A 20784-nucleotide genomic window follows, 5' to 3' on the forward strand; every position below is an offset into this window, starting at 1 on the left:
AAGTACTGTGGATTTTCCTTGCCTACTTGCTGAAGTTCATAGACACTGGCGTGTTGAAAAGGCAGGGAGGACCTACTGGTGCTCTGAAGGCTGCAGTGACTCTGGAAAGGGAGCAGGTAATCAAGGGTGAATCACAGTGATTTTCTCATGCGGAAGTATTGCCTGGTACTTCTTAACAAGTTTGTGTATTGGGTTTTACCAGTGAGTCTGGCTGACACCTCTATCAGTTACACCCAATGCAGCATATTCAGGAAACTTTGTTATTTTACTGAAATGTGCTTTGCGTAGTGCTAAACATCACTGAGGGTGCTGGTGTGCGTGAACAGCCTACAGCTTCCTGCCAGATGTCTCACTGATCTTGGCATGCCGAAAGTATACGGGAAGGAAAGGTTATATTCTTGATAAAGTACTGTTTTGGGAGTAGTATTTAAGTCTAAAATCAGTAATAAAGTAGATATCAGTAAACAGCTGGTGGCTACTTAAAGAAGTTGTAACCTGATGTAGATTTTGCAGCAAGAGTTAAAAAAAACTGTAAAAGCGGAGAAATAATCTGTATCTATACATTGCCTTCCTCAGCTAGTATCTCTTCTAACTTGCATGTTACAAATAACTGCTTTTAAACCTACTCATTGTGTAACTCATACCTTCTTAAACATCAGCTCTGAATATTGTTTGGGGCCTACTGCTATATCTTTGTGGTGCCACTTATCCTGAAGAATTCATTGACTTCCTGTTTAACATGTTGGTAACAGAGTATAGTCTTTGAGATTTCTCTCAGTTTCAGGTAGAGAATAAATGGCTATGGTATCATAATCTAATGGAAATATAAATCACTATGCAAGCATAATAAAAGCAAGTCTTACAAGTCTTAAAATTTTTATAAGGCCAGAATTTCTATTTGATTATTGCTTAGTATTGCTTGTTCAACATGTAACTTGGATTCTTTTTTAGTATACCTTTAGGAAATAAGAACAACAACACGGACTTCAAAATTTCATTTAAAGATTTCTGTGCCTGATAATATAAGTTGGGTTTTGGACAGAAAGAAAAATGACACTAAAAATGATCAATTTTCAGGAAGATTATCAGTGTTTATTCAGGGTTTCTGAGGAGATGAAATCAGAAATGTTTTGTGCTTTGGAGCTAGCAGGATACCAGCTGGTTTTTAACTGTCTGTTCAGGTTCATCATTTTAGAAAAGGTGCTCAGAAGTTTGTCAGGAGTTTCTCTAGGCTCTGGAAAGGTGTGCAAATCAATTGCAAATCTATGTGTGAAGAACAGCTTGTAGGTGGATTTTGAAATGAGTAGAAAAACATTTGTATGACCAGCAGTCTTTTCTCTCTCATTTTACAGATTCCAGAACCTGCTTTGGTCTCGAAAAGCATTCGTGGACAGCGTGAAGGTGTATAATCACAGCTACATCTATATGCCGGCCTTCTCGATGAAGACGGGGACGGACCCCTCCCTACGTGTCTATTACACCCTGAAGGACTTCGGTGCCAAGCAGGCGGTGCTTTTCGCCAACCCCAATTTTCTGCGTGACATTGGCAAGTTCTGGAAGAGCAAAGGTATTCATGCCAAACGACTATCCACAGGACTTTTCCTAGTCAGTGCCGCCCTTGGTCTGTGTGAAGAAGTAACAATTTATGGCTTCTGGCCATTCTCAGTGGACCTGCACGGGAAGTTTATTAGCCATCATTACTATGACAATGTCTTGCCCGATTCTGGATTCCATGCCATGCCGGAGGAATTCCTACAGCTCTGGTTCCTTCATAAAAGTGGCGTACTGAGAATGCAGCTAGAACAATGTGAGGACCCTTTAACCCAGTCTTCTGCCTAAGGATTGTAGCAGTTGGTTTGGGAGATCCACTAGTTTTTAATTTCCATGCTCTCCAACAGAGAGTTCTGATTTTCTGTTGATTCTTTTTAAAGGGAAATAATCATGGATCTGCATGGACCGTAAAAATGCTACTTGAAAGCCAAATAGAGTATGTCCTTAATGTATGTTTTATGGAACTTGGGTGGGGGGGAAATGAACCTCTCCATCAAGTCCATTCAGCAGTGTCGTGAAAATAATGTCAGAAGCAACTCAAATGAACTTTCTGGGTGACGTTTTTAAATGACCGATGTAAAAAGGGCATTAAGGCTCGGAGAGAAACAGGGCCACCCACAAGCTTTTGCTGACAGTGCCAAATATGACTGTCTGTTCAAAACTCCATTTCATTCCAGACTGGCACCTCATACAACTTCCTTTTTTTTTTTTTTTTTTTTTCCTTCCCGTGTGTGTATGTTTGTGTGTGGTGGCAAGGGGTATAGAGGAGAGTGTGTGTGTTGTTGACTTTGTTTCATTTTTTTTTTTTTTTTCCAATGGAAGAAAAGGGGAAGGTGTGAAAGCCTGAGGAGCTGAGTACTGTCAACTCTTAAGACTTGGGAATGTGAAGGGTGCTAAGAATCTGGTAGAAGAATGTCTTGGGAATGTCCTGCTACTGAGTATGGATGGACCTACCTGTTGTAGGTTTTATCAGGATAGTTTAGGTCGTTGCTCTTATATCTATGCTAATGCTACCTTATGGGCAAGAGCTCACTAAGGTAAATTGGCTTGAAGATAAAAGTTGTGTTACAAAACCAAAAGTGAAATGCAACCAGGTTTCAGCTGACCTGCTGCAAGATTTCCACGGTGACTTTGGTAGCATGGATTGTTCCTGACCTGTTGTGCTGTTTCGCCTTTGGGATTAGTTCTGTATTCATTTGGACTCTAGATGTTCAGAGACTATCAAGGGGATTTGAGGTGTTTGGTGAAATGCAGAATGAGATTCTTCATGTGCTTATAACAGAAAAATTGCAGAAATGAATGTAAGCATCATTTAAAATGAGTTGAAACTTTGCAGATCCTATCTCTTTGTGTGACTAGCTCTTCTTTTTGGATTGTAACATTAGCCTTAAAGACTTGTACGTCTCTTGCAAGATTGTCTCTGGTTAAAGAGAGTCTGAAAAGTAAAACAGCCTTTGGGAGCACTGAAAAACTACATAGCTAGCAAGAAAAAAAACAAAAACAAAACAAAACAGAAAAGACAGGCAATTACGTAATGCAGCCTTTCTCCTTGCAATCAGAGAATTATGTAAGCGTGCATATTGCACTCTGGCTGCTTCGGTCAGTGCAGTGCCTAAAGGACTGTTTTATTTTTGGGTATTACTTGGACAGCGGATGATCCTATTGCCATGTAAATGAAAAATCTTTTTGTTTGCTTTGTTTTAACACTGTAGGACAGGAGGAGAATACCTGCTTGGTCCACAGTGCAATTTCAGCTGCAAGATGTTATCACCATTAACTTTATAATCCAAAATAATGTTCTCTTGCTTCTACTTCTATCGTTAGTAGCTGAAATTCTAGTCAAAATGTCAAAACAACAAAACTGTCATCAGGTTTCCACAACAATTTCCTGTGCTACCTGTTTTAGCTCCAGAGTGCTAGTGTTTTGGGGGATGTGTCCTATCGTATGTTGACAGCCTCTCTCTTTGTAGACTACAAGCTGCAAGTTATATAATTAAAAAAAAAAAGCAACACCCCTGGCTCTTCCTTAAATATGAATAATTTGACTATCTATGTGGGACATTGATAAAAGATCTTATTTTGCTTTTTAAACATGTGTTTTGGAATAAAATCTTCTTCCTAAATATGTATATTCCAAGCATACAGTGCGCATTGTTCTTAGGATTACAGTGTAGCTCTAAATTGCAAAGGGGAGACTTGGATTAAATACTGTTTTAGAGATTGTTCTGATAAAATCTGAATGTGCTATTTTAACCCATTTTATCTCTGTCAGTATGTTTTTTTTTTAAGAACAATCAACACACTGATGGAACATCACTGATAATTCGTTCACTTGGATTATATTTTATCTATGTTGTGGGTACTCAGTAAGGAAGGATTTTCTTTACTGCTCATTAGGACAAATTTTTACTGAGCTGCCTTTTGTAGAAAACAGGTGCCTGTGTGGGTTTTTTGAGATGTATGAAGTTTTACACTTTTTAGTGCTTTAAAGAAGATGCTATCTGTGAGAACAGCAGTCAAAATATTGTGTGTTAAGATGACACTTCAGAAGGATGCCAGCATTTCCCTGGGGCATGGAGGAATTAGGAGAGTAGGGGAGAACTGCCTCTCTGCTGGCCATTTTTGGCATTTCTACCAGCACTTGGGAATTCAGTTCTGAACTTCTCTGATTACTCTCTCTGGAAATCCCTTCTCCCATGTTCTGGGAAAATAATATGAGTAGATGAAGAAGAGAAAAATGAGTATTTTTGTGGAAAACCTCAATGCATTTGATAGGGAAGTAGAGACTTTGGAGATAATTAATTTTCTATAACTTCCAGAAAACTAGTAGCTTAGGAAAGAAGAGAAACAAAAATAAATTCCCCTTTTGAGAGAGCAAGTCTACCATGGGAGCTCAACAGAAACCTGTTCTGGTTGGCTGACTTGGCACTCCACGCAGGCACACTGGCCAAGAAGCAGCTTTTTGCCCTACAATTGAAAAAGGATGCAGGTGGGTTCTGTAAGTGTTTTACAGCAAGAGTAGTCACAGAGAAAATGAAAATCAGTTGGGAATCTGAGAGTGGCAACTGCCTGACAAAAATCTTGGAGTTAATACACTCCATTCTTTCTGCTACTTAGTGTGAGACATACCTGGTACAAATCTAGGGGAGGTGAGAACCATGTATAGGATTCTTGATATGAAATGTGGAGTTACATGTAAGGATTTGAAGTTGTGCAGTAAGTGCAGTCAGATCCAGGAAGATAACTTAAGCATTAACAGAGAAATCAGCATCTCAGAGTTAGCAAACTTTGGGCTGAATTGTTATATCCATCCAAGCACTTACCTGGATGGTTAATTTCTGTCCATTGATAGTAGTGTCCTTACATTTCATTGCTTGTGTTGCTGTATTTTCCTTGAAGTGAATAGAAATCTTGTTGTTAGTGAAATTTCTTACTCTAGCTTTTCTATTTCCACTGCCAGCCCCTTAGTTTCTCTGGTGGTGAGGTTAAAGCTACACAAGCCTGCGCCAGGTTGAAAGCTACTGCAATTCATCTTCACTAAAAACTAGTTCAGGCTTGCCAAATGATTTGTTAATGTTCTTAGTTATTAATTTTATCATAGTGCTGCCAAGATACAAAAATGCTGGAATCATTGCTCTGTAGAGAATGCCACCTGATTATAAATAGAATGAATCAAATCCCTTTACGGGAGCTGTGCATGGAAGATATTTGGCACTGAAATCAGTCTAGGTATAATCTTTTTGGGTGCTTAAATGTTTTTGGGTAAACTGAGGCCAATGTATGAGCATGTGCCAAAACGGTGAAATTCCTCCTTTCCATCGGTTATGAATTTTTGAAGCTCGTTCTAAAGCAGACAATTGAAAGAAAAGCCAGCAGATTAAAATAATAGGAGTGTAGGTGCTCATGAGAATAAAACATTTTTAGATTTGACACAGACCTTGCCATAGTTTTAAGGACTCTTCTTCTTGAATGCTGTATTTTTATGTTTTTGCTGATATGAAGATTATCAAATTTGGAATGAACTAGCCACAGAAGTCAAAGATCCATGCCTCTGTTACAGCGTAACTTTCCTAGAATGTAGAAATATTGGCTTTTTTGTCAGCTTCACTACTCTCACCTTTTTGTTAGCTTCATCAGAATGGTGTCATAGCATAAGTTGCTGATTTTTCATCTCTTTGGAAGCTGAAGCTGAAGCAAGGCATCTGCTGTTTTAAACTGAATCTCTGAACTGTGATAGTTGTGCAAAACACTTTCTTCATGAATATTTATGAAAACTGGTTTAATATCTGGCTCACCCTCTTCTGAAATTGACAATGAGAACAGGAGTGAGGAAATGTGTAATCTAGAAGTGGGGATGACGAGGGAGGAGAATGCTAACTCACCATTTGCTGCCTGCTTTGGTTCTCTTCTTCATCTTGATAGATCGATAAGCATTGGAACAAGTCTAGGTTATACAGAGGACAGGCAGTTCCCAGGGAGCTGTATAATGATGGAAAAAATGAAGATCAAATCAGTGGTGTAATAAATTGGACTGGAGGAATTCTGGATAAAGATGGCCCATTCTAAGTAACTGTAGGACATTTTCTTCTGACAATGACTGAAAAATGGACTGCCTGTGACATAAGGCTTTCTGCAGGATGGCAGCAAAGCAAAATGTGATGGGAGCTATTGCCACGAGGCAGTGAAACTGATTAAACAGAAGTACAGCAGAACTAAGAGTGATGGTGAAAAATCCATCTTTCCCTTCTCTACTTCCATTCCCTCAGAAACAGAAGTGTAACAGACTTACCAGCTATTGTCCTAAGTCAGCACCTCCTTCTTGAAAGGATATTGTGGGATATCTGTTAGCTGATGTTTCTTACTAAAAAAAAACAGCAGGCCTTGTCCAGAAGTGCCTGGTCCCCTCCTTCCTGGCTGTCTGGGGGGTGCTCTTGGGACTCTTGGTACACTGTGACCACCCTAATGAGATCTATTCCTAATATCACATAGTCCCTCCACTTGGGATTATCTGAGCTTTTTTTTAGGCCCTAAGAAGTCATCCAAAAGCATCTTTGCCATCTTCCTGATGAGTATCCTCCTTGGGTTTAGAAGGGTGATTTAAAAAATCAGCCATGAAGTAGATAATATACTTTGTCATTTTCAACCATCTTTTCTTTGAAAATGACTGATAAATCCAAGAAGAATTGAAAATATGACTTCATTTGGGAACTGATAATTCCATCACTGGAGAACAAAAGGAGGATGGAAGAAAGAAGTGTATTTCATAATGATTGTTGTAGAATGACTTGTACTTCCTCACATTCCCAGATTTTATTACTTGGAATCTGTTAGACGTTTGACTTTTTGGTAGTTTTTGAATGAAACAGTTACTACATGACCTAGTGGCCTCCTAGTTAAATATTAGGAAACTCATTTTCCTGAAGGAAATACAAATAACCAACAGGAGGTTTAACCTATTCTCCCTACCTGATATTTTTTTTTGCAGCAACGAGAAGTTAAAGTTATTCCTCTCTGATTATTCATTTTCTTCATTTTTTATTACAGCAGGATGAGCCCTATTGTATTCAGCCTCTTTAGCTTAGTGCATGTACTTAAAGTGAATCTCACCATCTTTTCATCTGTTAAAAAAAAAAAAAAGCAAAAAAAAAAAAAAGTGCTCTTATTTGAAAATGATTGTGTAGGTTCTCTTCGCAATCAGGACAGAGATGGGCACCTCCTGATGGCAGTTCTTGCATTTTCTGAGTCGGAACTGCATTCTCTGAGGTCTCTGCAGGACTGAAATCACCCCAGCTGTGTTTGTAAGGCAGTGAGAAGTTTGCACAGTTTGCTTTTGAGCACAATACCATGGCTTCATTGCCACTGACATGGCACAGTGACCCACTCCCCATAGTTCACATGGACAACACTTGCTTGAGCAGGTCAGCTGTGCCAAGCTCAGCAAACCCTGACATCCAGCAAGTAGTCCTCACCTGTGAAAAGTCAGCAGGGATGGGCAGGACAGAACTGACCATCGCCCACCTCTGGGACTGAGCAGCCACAGTGTGGCTCCATATAGCACCGCCCAGGGTACGATCAAGCAAGTGACACTGCAGAGAAGGCTGGAGATAACGGCAAGATTATCACTCTTGTCCTTCACAGCCAGAATGCTGGGCTTGCTGGAAACAGTGGCATGCTGTCTATCCCTTTGGAGATCAGCCTGCTTCTCGCCCCAAAACACTTTTGACTGCTGGCAAGTCTCAGAAGCTCCTATTAAAACTGCATCTTAAAATGATCCCCATCTACTCTCTGCTGTGGTTATGTTGGTCAGCTTTCTGTTGAGACGAATATTTATCCCATCTTGGTCCCTCTAAGGCAGTCAGCACTCAAATCACCTTGAATTTACTGTGTTATTTAGTGTTTTCACCTTTCAAGTTAAACCCTTTTTTTTCTTTTAGCCTAGACATTACTATTGTGAGTGAACACAAAGGCAGCGTAAGAAAACGTCACCACAAATAATTGTTCTCTGGGTTTAGGTTAAAGCCACTGCTCAATAAAACATGAAAGTACCCTTTGAATAATTCCTGGTGATTTCTGATTGTACATTCAATGAATTGTTTTGCTCAGCTGGGGCCCATAGCAAAGGTGTGTTGCATCATTTTCTGCTTATTGGAAATGAACAGTTACAGAGGCATAATATATATTAAACTACATTCTTAACAGGAAGCTAGGAAATCTGCATATTCCATGAGAAGCTTAGTTTTTGTTTGATTACCTTGGTAGTTAAGGAAACATATACACTGAAAAGAGGTGCAAAGAGGAACAAAGATTTTGACTGGAAAAACATCCTCTGGAGGACTGAGGCTCAGATTTAAGTCCCTCTCCGGGGTCTCAAGACCAGGATCTCACCGTGCTGCCAGAGGGCTGAAATGAACATTGAGCTGAGGTGAGACAAGGCCTTACACGGTCACACTGTTGCAAAACAAGCTTGACGGTATGCTGAAGACATCTTATTTGAGAGTGACACTTTTATGTGTGGGGAGCACACTGAAAGGCAAACATCTGATGATGTGTAAGGCAAGGACTTCCAAAAAACCTGTTTTTTAAATTTATATTGTAAATGAAATGCTCACTGAGCCAATATTGAATTAGATCAGCATTCAGTGCTCTTGAAATTCCGACCCTGTGAGCATTTCCAGAAAAACTTCCATGCACCGGCAGAAATTGTGGTTTTTTGCTTTGTTTGTGCTCTTCACCTTGCATTGAAAATGGAATGAAACCTCAATCAGAGCTCTTATTTACCCTTTTTAGAGGTCACTGTAAACTGCCTAGATAACATATAAGTACACAATTAAATAGATATAAAATGAAGCAGATTATAGGCTGTACTTTATAACTCAAACACTGATATCTTAAGAATTACTTTAAAATAACTTAGTGAAAAAAAATCACACATTTTGTGAAAAAAGGGTCCAATTTTTTGCTAAAATATGCCAGTAACTGAAGAAGCAGTTTTCAAGTTATTCAGCACTTCTAGCTTTGTTACTCAAGTCCGTGCTTCTGCAAAGCTTCCAGTTTTAGGCTACTTTCATTTTTTTCAAAATGAAATATATTAAAAACCTCACCAAACTGAGAACAGTGGTTTAGATCTTCTGGGGTCTGTTACTATTTGTGTATGGGCATTTTTTGGTGGCATCTAAAGAACTAGATGAAGATCAGAAAGGAGATAAGCAAAGTAATGCAATTTTTAATAGAGAAAGGAGATACAAACCTATATTTCAATGCTTTGCTGAACTGGGACTTAAGTTATTAAGAGATGTAAGTTCTTTGTTCTCTCACTTCTCAGCTCCTCAGTTCTTGTGGTACTGGGGAGAAACCTGCCAAGTCCACAAGTTGTTTCAAACCTCCTCTCCACCATGAGAATACGGTGAACCTTCCTCTTGGCACTCAGTCTGGAAGTACAGAAACACAGCACAGGAACACAGAGCACTTCAGGTTTATTAATATGGAATGTGACCAAGCTTGCATGCAGTATTTCGTACCTTTCTTGTACTAATTACTCCATTAACTCTGAAGTACAGCAGAGACTTTCTTATTTCTGATGCCACTTATAGGGTGTTTGATATCTTTCTTCCTACTGCGATTGTTCTCTTGGGTGAATGGAGATTTTACTTAGCTCACCCACTGAGAAAGAGATGCTGTGAGATTTGGTTACCTCACGTTTGGAAAGTAACGGTAGAGATTTTACAAACTGCAAAGCTTTATCTCCTTTGAATAGTAAAAGCAAGCAAGTAAACATACATATTTATTTGAAGGAATTTATGCTTCCAGGTTAAAACCCACCCTCATGGTTAGCGAGTACATGAAGGACATTACCTTCAGATAATGCATAGCTTGTAAAAGTTAAAACTCATAAATTTTAATGAGAAAAACAGGTTTTCCTCTCTCTGCCCAAATCTCCAATTTATAAGCCAAATTCTCTGCTCTCTTCCACCACTCTGACTCTGGACCGATCAATAGAATTGCACAGATTTTAATCAGCTGCCGTGTTCTCAAACCTGAGGGAATTCATTATATGAAAATTTTAAATTGAGTTGTTTCAAAGTGAAGCCAGGCTATGCTGCCTACTTACAGGGGCCTATTCTGTAAGCTACGGGATTTTTTCCCACAAGTGAAGATCGTGGATGTTTTCTGCTGTTCCTTGGTTGCTGTTGTGAGGCCAATATCTTTCTGCATTTCAAACATCTGTTGCACTGAGGTATTATGATCTGAAATCAAATCATGATTTAAGTCATGTCCTATATGAGGAATTGTTGCAGCAAGTTGCAGAGAAGTGGTTCATGTACTGCACTATCTGCCAAGTATATTGTGCAAGGCAGATGAAAATGAAAAAAGGATTTTGCTGCGTGTGAAGCCTCCCCATTGACCGCCTGTATCTGAGAATTGGATATTCTCAAGTGATTTATGCTTCATGATGGATCTGAAGACTGCTAATGCTTCCACTCATTGTCAAATAATTTTTTTAGACTTTAATAATTCAATGAGATGGTCCTTTTCCCCCTGCTATTCAAATGCAATTTTTCTTTTCTGATAATTCTTGTAGGGAAAGAAATTTTTCTACTGACAATTTATATTAAAGGCTCAGCTCTAGTCTCAGATATCAGTTGTCTTAAGATGTTGAAATGTTGGTCTTTTGTTTTCTCCCTGTGTAGTGCACAATGGCTTCTTTTCATAATACTGCATATGATGACTGACAATGAAGTCTCGACAAGTTATTTTCCCTTTCAAACATTAAAACTCTGAAAATTCTTCTGGCTTTCATGGAACACATTCTGACAGCAGGTGTCCAGGTATTAGGCTAAATTACCTGCAGCCAAATCTTGCATCTTTGCCTTCATCCCTGTGCACTCAAATCAGGCATCAGTAAAATACAAATTAATTTCCAAAACTGTTTTCAGCCTCGATGTAAAATGAGGATTCTTTCAAAAATGCTCATAATAATGACCTGCTACTATTGAGGTGAAAAAATATTTTTTATTTTCATTGCATTCAATATTTTTTATTGTCACAAAAGTTACTAAATCTCAGATGAGGTATAAACAGCTGAAGTCAATATGTCTGGTTGTCTTCATGGTTTCTGTGCATTTACTCTTTTCCATTGGCCTTCATTATTTTTTGTTTGTTTGCATCTCTGAGACTATTTTGCAGATTCTCATGGGAATCACAGAATCATAGAATGTCTTGGGTTGGAAGGGACCTCAAGGATCATCACGTTCCAACCCACTTGCCACAGGCACGGCTGCAAGGCACTAGATCTAGTACTAGATCAGGTCACCCAGGGCCCCATCCAATCTGGCTTTGAACACCTCCAGGGACGAGGCATCCACAACCTCTCTGGGCAACCTGTGTATGTCATGTACACAATATAATGCATCCTATCTCTAAACAAGTAGAACATCCACCTAAAGCAAATCCTTTCAGATAGAACTTTGGTATTTTTTCACCTGGGAATTAGCATATGCCTTCTGTGCATCTAATATCAAAATTAGTGCTGAGTGTAATGTACAGCAATTGCACTTTGTAATGTTTCTGCTCCTCTGGAGGCTTACTAGCAGTCTGCATTTTAAATGAAGGGGATTTTGCACTCTTCTGGAGTGCTCAGGTCAGAAGGCAAAGCACTAATCCTGGTGCTAGTGTTTGGGCTCTCTTAGAAGCAGAAGCAATTTCAACTGCTGTATTAAGTGAATAGCAGCGCTGCCCTTCTTCCTATGTTGTAGAAGGGAAAGTGGTGCAAAGCACTCTCATGCCATGTTTTAGCCCTTTACAGGTTACCTACTTTTAAAATTATTATTATTATTAATGTAATCAAGGACAAAAATAGTTATCTAAGTTAACAGATGAAATCTTAGAGAGATGATGCAGAAATTCTGTCTTCACATGTAAATTTCAAGACTTCTAAGCCGCTGTATTTCCTATGCACACAACTCACCCTGCTTTAACATGTGCTACTGCTGGTTCCATCTGGCTGTCTCTGAAAGCTCAAGAGAAAAGCAAACACAGATATGAAGGAAATTAAAGGTGCCTCACTGTGATCTTTTTATAGAGTGGTATGTTGCTTTGATAATGAACTGTGAAACATAGCATGCAGATGCTGATGAATGTAAACGACTGCATGTGTTCTTCTTTTAACGTTGAGTCCATGAGGTGGATTATTAGTATAAGCTCTGTATTGTAAAAACACTGAAGAGAAGTGGAAAGAAGACACTTCTAACTATTTGTAGTGAACCACATCTACTACCTGTCTTTTCATGACCAGCCTCTGATTCTGGTAATGTAAGCTTTACAGTTTTAATGGTAATAAGCAAACTTACAAGAGGAGTAGCTCTCTTCCAGTCCAGTATGCTTCCTTCCAGCACTGTAAGGGAGTACCTGTCTGCATTTCCATCAGATGAGACCCCTTCCCAGGCTTGGGTTGGCAGGGCTGTGTTGGCGGGGCGATCAGTGCGACTCACACTTAGTGTGTGTTTCCTGCCCACTGAGTTCAGTTATCTGGTGGTTGCCACTCTGATAATAAGTGACTGGTTTGGTGTGTAGGTTCAAGGCTCCTGCCTTCACCCTTCTGTCACACCACCTGTGCATCTCAGACCTTCTGCTTTGTATCTGACCCCACTTGCGGGTCTGGCTCTGAGGGCGGCCTGCTTGCCAGGGCAAGCCCTCCTCTGGGTGGAGTGCTCAGGCAAAGTAAGGTTTGCATCAATGGAGAAATAGAGCTGAATTTGAAATACCACGCATGTGTTTTTGGTAGGAGCTCAGTGGTTGAAACAAGCTGAGCTGGGATCAGTCTGTGGTTTGTAGTAATGTTGGTGTACAGGAGCACTGGCAGGACAGACCCACGGTGTCTCCTGGCTTTTAGGGACTAGGCAGATTTTGCTCTCTCACACAAGACTGATGTCAGCTGGTGATGGCATCATTTATCAAAGAGCAATGGGATGTGGGACTTTAGTGTTAGCTGGTGAATTTTGCCCTTGTGTTATGCTAGTAATTTGATTTGCATCTTTCCTATCTTGACAAGTTTATTGAAAAAAAGTGATGATAATGTGGTAGTTCAGTGTCTTGAGATGGTTTTAAAGTGGATAAGCAAATTGTTATGCCTCTGAGGTTGTGTAATTCTGTGGATTTGTCTTACCTCCAATGTAATATTAATTGTATTGTTTGAGATCTGTGTAAGCTTTACAGGCTGGAAGTTGTGTCAAAATGATACGAGCACTTGGGTAAACATCCTGAATCACCATCATTCTGGCATGCTCAGGGGCAAAGGTACTTGTGTAAAGTGTTTTAAACATGGCAAAGTGTGTTGCTGTTTAGAGTATTGTGATTAGGGCTTCAGTCTAACTGTCTCCAGTGTAGCAAATGTTTGCTGATGGCTAACACTGTTACAAAGGATTGACTTTCTTTGCCTGGCAATAATGTATTTTCTATTATGTTATTATGTCAAGAGTCTGTTCATTTTCAAGTAGCGTGCTGTAATCCTTTGAAGAATGTCTTTTTTTCAAGTGGTTTCATCGTGAATGTACCCCAAAATGTCTAGATTTCTTTCAATAGCAAAGATTACTTTGTTATTGAGTGTATTATTTATTAATAGTACATTGTTGTCATTTTCTAGTCACATTTTACAGAAAATACCATTAGCATCTCATATGATCTTTTATAAGGAAAGTCTTATTTATAATATTCATGCAAGTGGACGGAAACAAATCTCAATTTTATAGTAGTCCATGCCATTTTTCATAGCTGAAGCATCTTAATGATCATGAGTGGAAGAGACAGGCTCACTGTTTTAATTTTGATGGAACTTTTCAAAGGTAACTGTTATATTATTTATAATTTGATTTTACTTATCTTAACAAATAAATATCTCCATTTTAAGAAATGAAAATGTTACTCATGGGCCTTGTTTTTCTTCATCTTTTCCCCATTATGTAACTCGGTATGTCCAAAAAGGAAAGCCCTCTTCCAATTTATTTTGTCCTGCATAGTCTATTATCATATCAAGATTTACATCCATTGTCCTCATCTGATATTACTATGTTTGTCGTTCTGTTTACTCAGATCCTTCTCTTTGTAGCTTAGTCTATGAGACAACTTTATTTGTAGTGTGTCTGAGAATTAACTGGGGGTTACACTTGGATGTTTTTACCTTCCCAGAACACTGACAAAAATGATTTCGGGTGCACCTAGAAGTTCCAAGGAGACACAACCATCTTGTTGAAGAGGTTCCAGCTCTGCACTCAAATCAGTTGAACCCCATTTGCTTGGAGTGGATGTTTGTATACTCAGTCTAACACTCACATAAAAGATTTTTACTACATTTCCTAAAGCAAATGGCCATTCTAGGTATCTGAACATCAGATTGACCAAACATAGATGTCTTCAGATTTTCAAGAACAAATTTTCTGAGAAAAAAACCTCTTCAAGGTAGTGGAAGTTTGATGTCAAGTTCCTTTTAAGATTATGAAAATGTCCTTACTCACTTTAAGCTCTGTTAAAATCCATGGAAGGTAAGGGATGAAATTCTCCTGACCATTCCAGAGGCTGTAGGAGTAGTTGTAGGAGGATTTCTTATTCTGATAGATACAATTGAGCTTTGAAATCATACTTGACCAACCTGACAGCCTGATATGGTATCATGACCAGCTGAGCAGATAAGGGGAGATCAGTGGATGTTGTCTACCCTGATTTCAGCAAGGCTGTTGATACTGTCTCCCATAACATTCTTGTAGGTAATCACAGGAAGTGTAGCATAGATGAGTGGACAGTGAAGCAGACTGAGAACTGGCAGAGCTCAGAGGGTTGTGGTCAGAGGTGCAGAGTCTAGTTAGAGGCCTGTAGCTAGTGGTATTCCCAGGGATTGGTACTGGGCCCAGTGTTGCACACCATCTTCATCAATGAACTGGATGAAGATACAGAGCCTACCCTCAGCAAGTTTGCTGATGACCCAAAGCTGCAAGGAGCAACCGACACACCAGAAGGCTGTACTGCCATTCAGCGTGACCTAGACAGGCCAGAGAATTGGGTGGAGAAGAACCTGATGAGGTTCAACAAGGGCAAGTGTGAAGTCCTACACCTCGGGAGGAATAATTGCATACATTAGTACAGATTAGGGGCTGACCTGCTGGAAAGAAGCTCTGTGGAGAGGGACCTGGATGTTCTGGTGGACAACAGGTTGGCCATGAGCCAGCAGTGTGCCCTTGTTGCCAAGAAGACCAGTGGCATCCTGGGGTGCATTAACAAGAGTATGGCGAGCAGGACAAGGGAGGTGATTCTTCCTCTCTACTCTGCCCTGGAGTGGCCACATCTGGAGTACTGTGTACAGTTCTGGGCTCCTCCATTCAAGAAAGACAGGGAACCACTGGAGAGAGTCCAGCAGAAGGCCACAAAGATGATAAAAGCCCTGGAGGATCTCCCTTTTGAGGGGAAGAGGGAGCATCTCCCTTCTGAGTGTGGAGAAGAAAAGACTGAGGGGAAAACTATCAATGCTTGTAAATATCTACTGAGTGAAAGCTAACTGGGTGGGGCCAGGATCTTTTCAGCAGTGCCCGGTAACAGAACAAGGTGCAATGGACACAAACTAGAATATAGGAAGTTCCATCTAAACACAAGGGGAAACTTCTTCCTGTTGGTGGTTACAGAGCATTGGAACAGGCTGCCAGATGGGCTGTGGAGTCTCCTTCTCTGGTAATATTCAGAATCCACCTGAACACTTTCCTGTGTAAGCTGCTGTAACCTACTTTAGGAGGGAATTGAATGTGAGGCTCTCTGTAGAGGTCCCTTCCAACCCATAAAATTCTGTGACTCTGTGTAATCTTTTTTTTTTTTCATTTTATTTTTTTATTGAAGAGAAGGGCAATCCCTTCTAGTGCTTCTGAGGGGGCAGCCTCTTGCAGGGCTGCTGTGGGTCCAGGTCAGTGCCAGCCCTCCTCTTACGGGGCCGCCGGGCCCTCACAGGCGAGTGGCCAGGAGCGGAGGGGCTGCTGCCCTGGGCAGAGGGACCTGCTGCTGCCGCCTGCTCCGTCTCCTCGTGGGGCTCCTCGTGTTCCCTCGAGATGCGTGCAGCATGGGGGTGACTGGGATCCCCAGGAAGGACAGCCTCTGGTGTGCTGGGCTGCTCCTCTCTGTTGGGACTTGCGGTGCTGCCGTTGGGTCCAGGCATTGCTGTGAGGGTCCCTCGCGGTGAGGCTGCACAGCCAAGGGCAGCCACAGAGCTGTCCTCCTGCCCCCTGGCTGCAGGGCCCTCCTCCTGCCCTCCGGACACGTGGACGCCCTGGAAGCCCAGCTGCCCGTGGGCCTCCTCGCCCCACCGGCTCACGATGGTGTCCACAAGTCCCCAGATGAGCGTCTCCGCTCTGTGCCCCAGGGCAGGCCTCAGCAGCTGGATCAGGGCCTCGCTGTCCAGCCCGATGTCACACGGGGCGTTCAGGATGAGGTTCTCTGCTGCCATTGCCTCCCACCACTGTGTCCCAAAGATGATTTGAAGCTCCTGGTGCAGCCAGGACAGCACAGGGTCAAGGATCTCCCGGTGCTGCCTGAACAGGGCGGCCCAGACCTCCAGCAGGAGACCGCCCACCATCTGCCTCCACAGCCTCCTCCTCCTCCTCTGGCAGCAGCACAAAGGGTGGAGGGGATGGCGCGTGGCGGTGGGGGCTGTGGATGGGAACAATGCCTGCCTGGAAGCAGGCAGGTACTGGTGGTGCTGGGGGACAGATGATGAAATCCAGGTCACCACTGTGTCTCAAAGATGACATAGTCTTCACACTGTGGCCTTATGGTGAGTGAAGATGAGTCCCTCCTCCTCACCAACGCTGCAGTGTTGAAAGTTGCACACTGCAAAAAGAATAGTGGCCGCAGTCATTCAGTGTCAAATGTGAACAGAGGCTTAACAGATCTCCATCCCTTCAAGACCTGCTGCCAGGTCATTTATCAATGGTAGCAGCTTCTGAATAGGGACTTTCATTTGCTTGCTTGTTTTGTACACATTTTCATTAATGTCTTGAGCAGTGGATGACTTAGGAGAAAAGGGATCTCTAGTCATTTTTACTTTAAGTTACCTGCATAACCGCTCAAATTGTTTAACCTCGTTATGTCAAATGGCAGCTGTTAGCAAGGATTAATTCTTTGCAATCTCATAGATATTCTGGTAAAATATCTTTAATATATCTTGAAAGGTGTGAGAAGAGAGAACTGTACTCTTAAAAGTTGAATCCAGTTGAATTCTAGTCAGACATCACCATGACATTCTGTTTCACCACAGTTGGTCAGAGAACATTTCTAGCATACCACAGGCATGGCAGATTGTGCTATGTCCATCTTAATTAAACTGATACTTCATAAAGCATCTTCCTTCAATATCCATTCGGTGTGGTAGATAATTTCCCATCATGTACTGTAGCTTTTTTTTTCCATCTATAGTACCAAAGGGCCTGAATCCTTCTTCCTCCATATTAAGAGATCAAGACTTCTTGACCTGCTGGGTATTCCCCTCCCCCNCCCTTTTTTTTTTCTGGTACTACTTTCTATTTTTTGAGATAGAAGAATTAGAATCCAATGGATATTAAATTAGAGGTATCTTTTCACTGTTTTGAGTGGTTGCCAGGTTAGACTTTGCTCATTGCCAGCTTTTAGCTTCTTCCCTGACAACCTCAAAGTCTGCAAGTCTGCAGAAGATATCAGCTGAAACTAAATTCTAGAATGAGAACTTTTTTTTTTATATTAATGGTCTATATCATTTCTATGTACTTCCTGTTTTGCTATGAGAAGACTTAAGATACCTGCAGTAAATTTCTGACTAAAGAGAGTGCAAAATTAAATTACTTACCTTTTGGATATTTTTTTAGAAAAAAAAACATTAGGACACAATTACTATCACATCATCTGCATGGGCTATTTTTCTAAAGAAGACTAAATTTCTTTACCATGAAAGATACTTTGAGACTGAATCTTTGACTCTGGTCCACTCTGTTAAGTCCATTTGCTTTACATACATTTAACAGTAAACAGACTGTAATGTGTTTCATTCTCTACAGACCCAAATTGAACCAGCTCTCAAAGAGCGCCCTGTAGTATTTTCAGTATTTTGATCTGTCCATTCCTCCACTTTGTACTTTTCCATTGTTACGTACCTATAAATGAGTGTAAAAAGTAGGATACTCTTAATCAGGACCAGCAATGAAGGTAGCTTGAAAAATGCTAAAAAACAGTCAAGTGCATGTATATACTGCCCAAGAAAATTCAGTATTGCAAAAAAGATGCCAGATATTTTTCAGCCAACATATGCAAAATTTTTTTTTGTAAATTTGTATTTACTATTTAGAATTAAAACAGGTGATACTTACAGATGTACTTGTTAAAATTAATCTATACTTACAGTTATACAAAAATAATTCATAATCCAAAAGAGTATTTCCACAAGGTATGCATTCTTTTACTATGCAAAAGGGGTTACTACAAGAAATACATCATAGATCATGAGGAATAGCTGTTCAAATGTTTTAGAAATGATCTGTCATAGTACTAAAAATAAAATACAAATGTATATGCTAAATCATCATCAGACTGTGTGTATGCTGTTTAAATTTAAAAAGAAGAACTTCAAAATAAAGCAATGTACAAAAAATCATGTGAGCGTAACACTTTCCAGGAAGGAGGTGAGACTGTGAAAATATGCATGGGAGAGACAACAGAAAGTTTAAAATAATTCTGTCACAATCTCACTTACAGTCCCAAGCCAAAACTGAGCATTTTTATCTTAACGTATGTTCCAGAGTTCCTCTCAGAACACAGATCACTCAAAAATTCTTCCATTCAAATGATTAAAAAAACCCTTTAGTTTGAAGCCCTGAGTGAACAAGTATTTTGAGCAAAAGCAATTAAAACCATCTAACAATCCCTCTATTGCAGATCAGATGCCCTGCTTATCAGTGTTAACCACTTGCTTTCTTCAAGCTCCCCATCACATCTATCACCCACTGCCACTGTGGACACTCCCTGAGCTCTGTGAGAGAAGCCACTTTTGGAGACATACTAGATGTGTCTGGGGACAGGCAAATGACAAAAACATGACAACAAAAGGAAATTATGAGTGACAGTGGTATGGCCTTAGGTTCACTGAGTGACATGCCACTTTTGGCTTAGATTACATGTGGCCTGTCAAACGTGATTTAGCTCTTGGAATTATTAACTGTCTGGATGAATAATTGTTGGAGATATCAGCCATCAGCAAAGTTCACGGCTGATAAAGACAAAAGCAAAGTTTTCCAAGTGGGACAGATTCCAGCAGACTAGAGCAAAGCCTCTGTAGCAAAAGGGTCTGAGCAAGTGGACAGCAATTTGAGTGTTAAGTCACCAGCACGTGCCTCTGATGATGACCTCTCATTACATGGCATAGCCAGGAGGATGTGGGAGGGGAATTTCGCCAAATGAGGTGATTGTGAGTCTGCACTTGGAATACTGTGTCCAGCTTTGAACCCCTTGTACAACAGAAACCGGAAAATTGGAGTAAGACCATTGCAGTGGGGTGAGAGTGCAGGGCACCCAAAGAGAATGGGGGCAGCTGTTCATCTCTGCTTTGTTACTGGAACAGACTGCCCAGAGAGATTTCAGAGTTTCCTTTTCTGGAGATATTCAAGGCCCGTCTGGATGCTTTCCTGTGTAACCCACTGTAGAGAACCTGCTTTAGCAGGTCTAGCTTTAGATGATCTCTGGAGGTCCCTTCCAATTCAGTGATTCAGTGATTCTGTGATCTTGAACAAGGGAAGTCTGTGGGGCAACTAATGGTGCTCTTCAACTTTCTGCTGGGAAGGCAACTGAAAGCAGAGCTAGACACCTCTCAGAGGTACACATTGAAAGCATGAAAGGCAACAGCTACAGGTAGCAGAAAGGAAACATTAAGTTTAAAGAATAAAATTCACTATGAAGGTTGTCTAACACTAGGCCAGGCACCCAGGCAGGCTGTGGTGCTTCCACCCTTGGCAATTTCCACCCAGAATATGAATGGACAAGACCTAAGCAATGTGCCTGAACTTTGAAATCAGGACAGAGCTCCAGATGTCCCACCCAACCTGAACTGTGCTGTGAGCTGCAGAGATGTCAGTAATATCACTCTGAGACAAACAAAGTCCCAGAGGATCAAACTTAAAACTTCTATTTGCCTTCTTTTACTCCATTTCCTTTGGAGTACTTGCTCCTTTCCATTTCTTTCTGAGTTTCCACTTTCTTCTTCCCTCCTGAGCCCAGCTGTTTGTGGTGCTCTCTGCTCACCTCCTGCTCTCCTCTCCCTACCCACTTGCAGGCTTTGCATCCTCCCAGCTCCCTCCTGCTTGTTTCCACCTAGACCCCCACAGGCACTGCTAAAACTGCTCATCTGCGTTAAAGACATCTGACACACTGAGGCAGATGCTATAGGGAAAATGCTGCAGAAGTAGCCTGGAGAGAGCAAATACTTTTTCACCAAGTGCATATCTTGATGGTATGAACTTTAGTTAGCTCAGGGCAACTGCACTGAATAAATAAATAAAAAAGAAATAAAAATAACTATTTAGTCAGTGTACAAAGCAGAAGTTTATGTTTGGAACAAAAAAAAGTAAAAATTATCCGACTCACTACAAACAAGGGAAGTGAAATGAGATGGGAAGTGAAGTTACATGGATAAACATAATTCTTGTATCTTCTAAAAGTCTGAAGTGCCCAGCGTCATGACTTAAG

At 40.8% G+C, this 20784-nt stretch overlaps 1 protein-coding gene across 2 annotated transcripts in view; it reads left to right on the plus strand.

Moving 5' to 3' along the window:
- ST8SIA1 (ST8 alpha-N-acetyl-neuraminide alpha-2,8-sialyltransferase 1) overlaps positions 1-13968 on the plus strand; it is a 132803-nt gene extending 118835 nt beyond the window's left edge. For both annotated transcript variants that reach the window (XM_021391690.1, XM_021391700.1), the window contains exon 5: positions 1353-13968. In XM_021391690.1, coding sequence (XP_021247365.1) covers positions 1353-1839 — 487 coding nt within the window. In that variant the 3' untranslated portion in view covers positions 1840-13968. The remainder of the gene's footprint in view (positions 1-1352) is intronic.

Source organism: Numida meleagris, chromosome 1 (genome assembly GCF_002078875.1).
Source record: "Numida meleagris isolate 19003 breed g44 Domestic line chromosome 1, NumMel1.0, whole genome shotgun sequence".
Lineage (NCBI taxonomy): Eukaryota > Metazoa > Chordata > Aves > Galliformes > Numididae > Numida > Numida meleagris.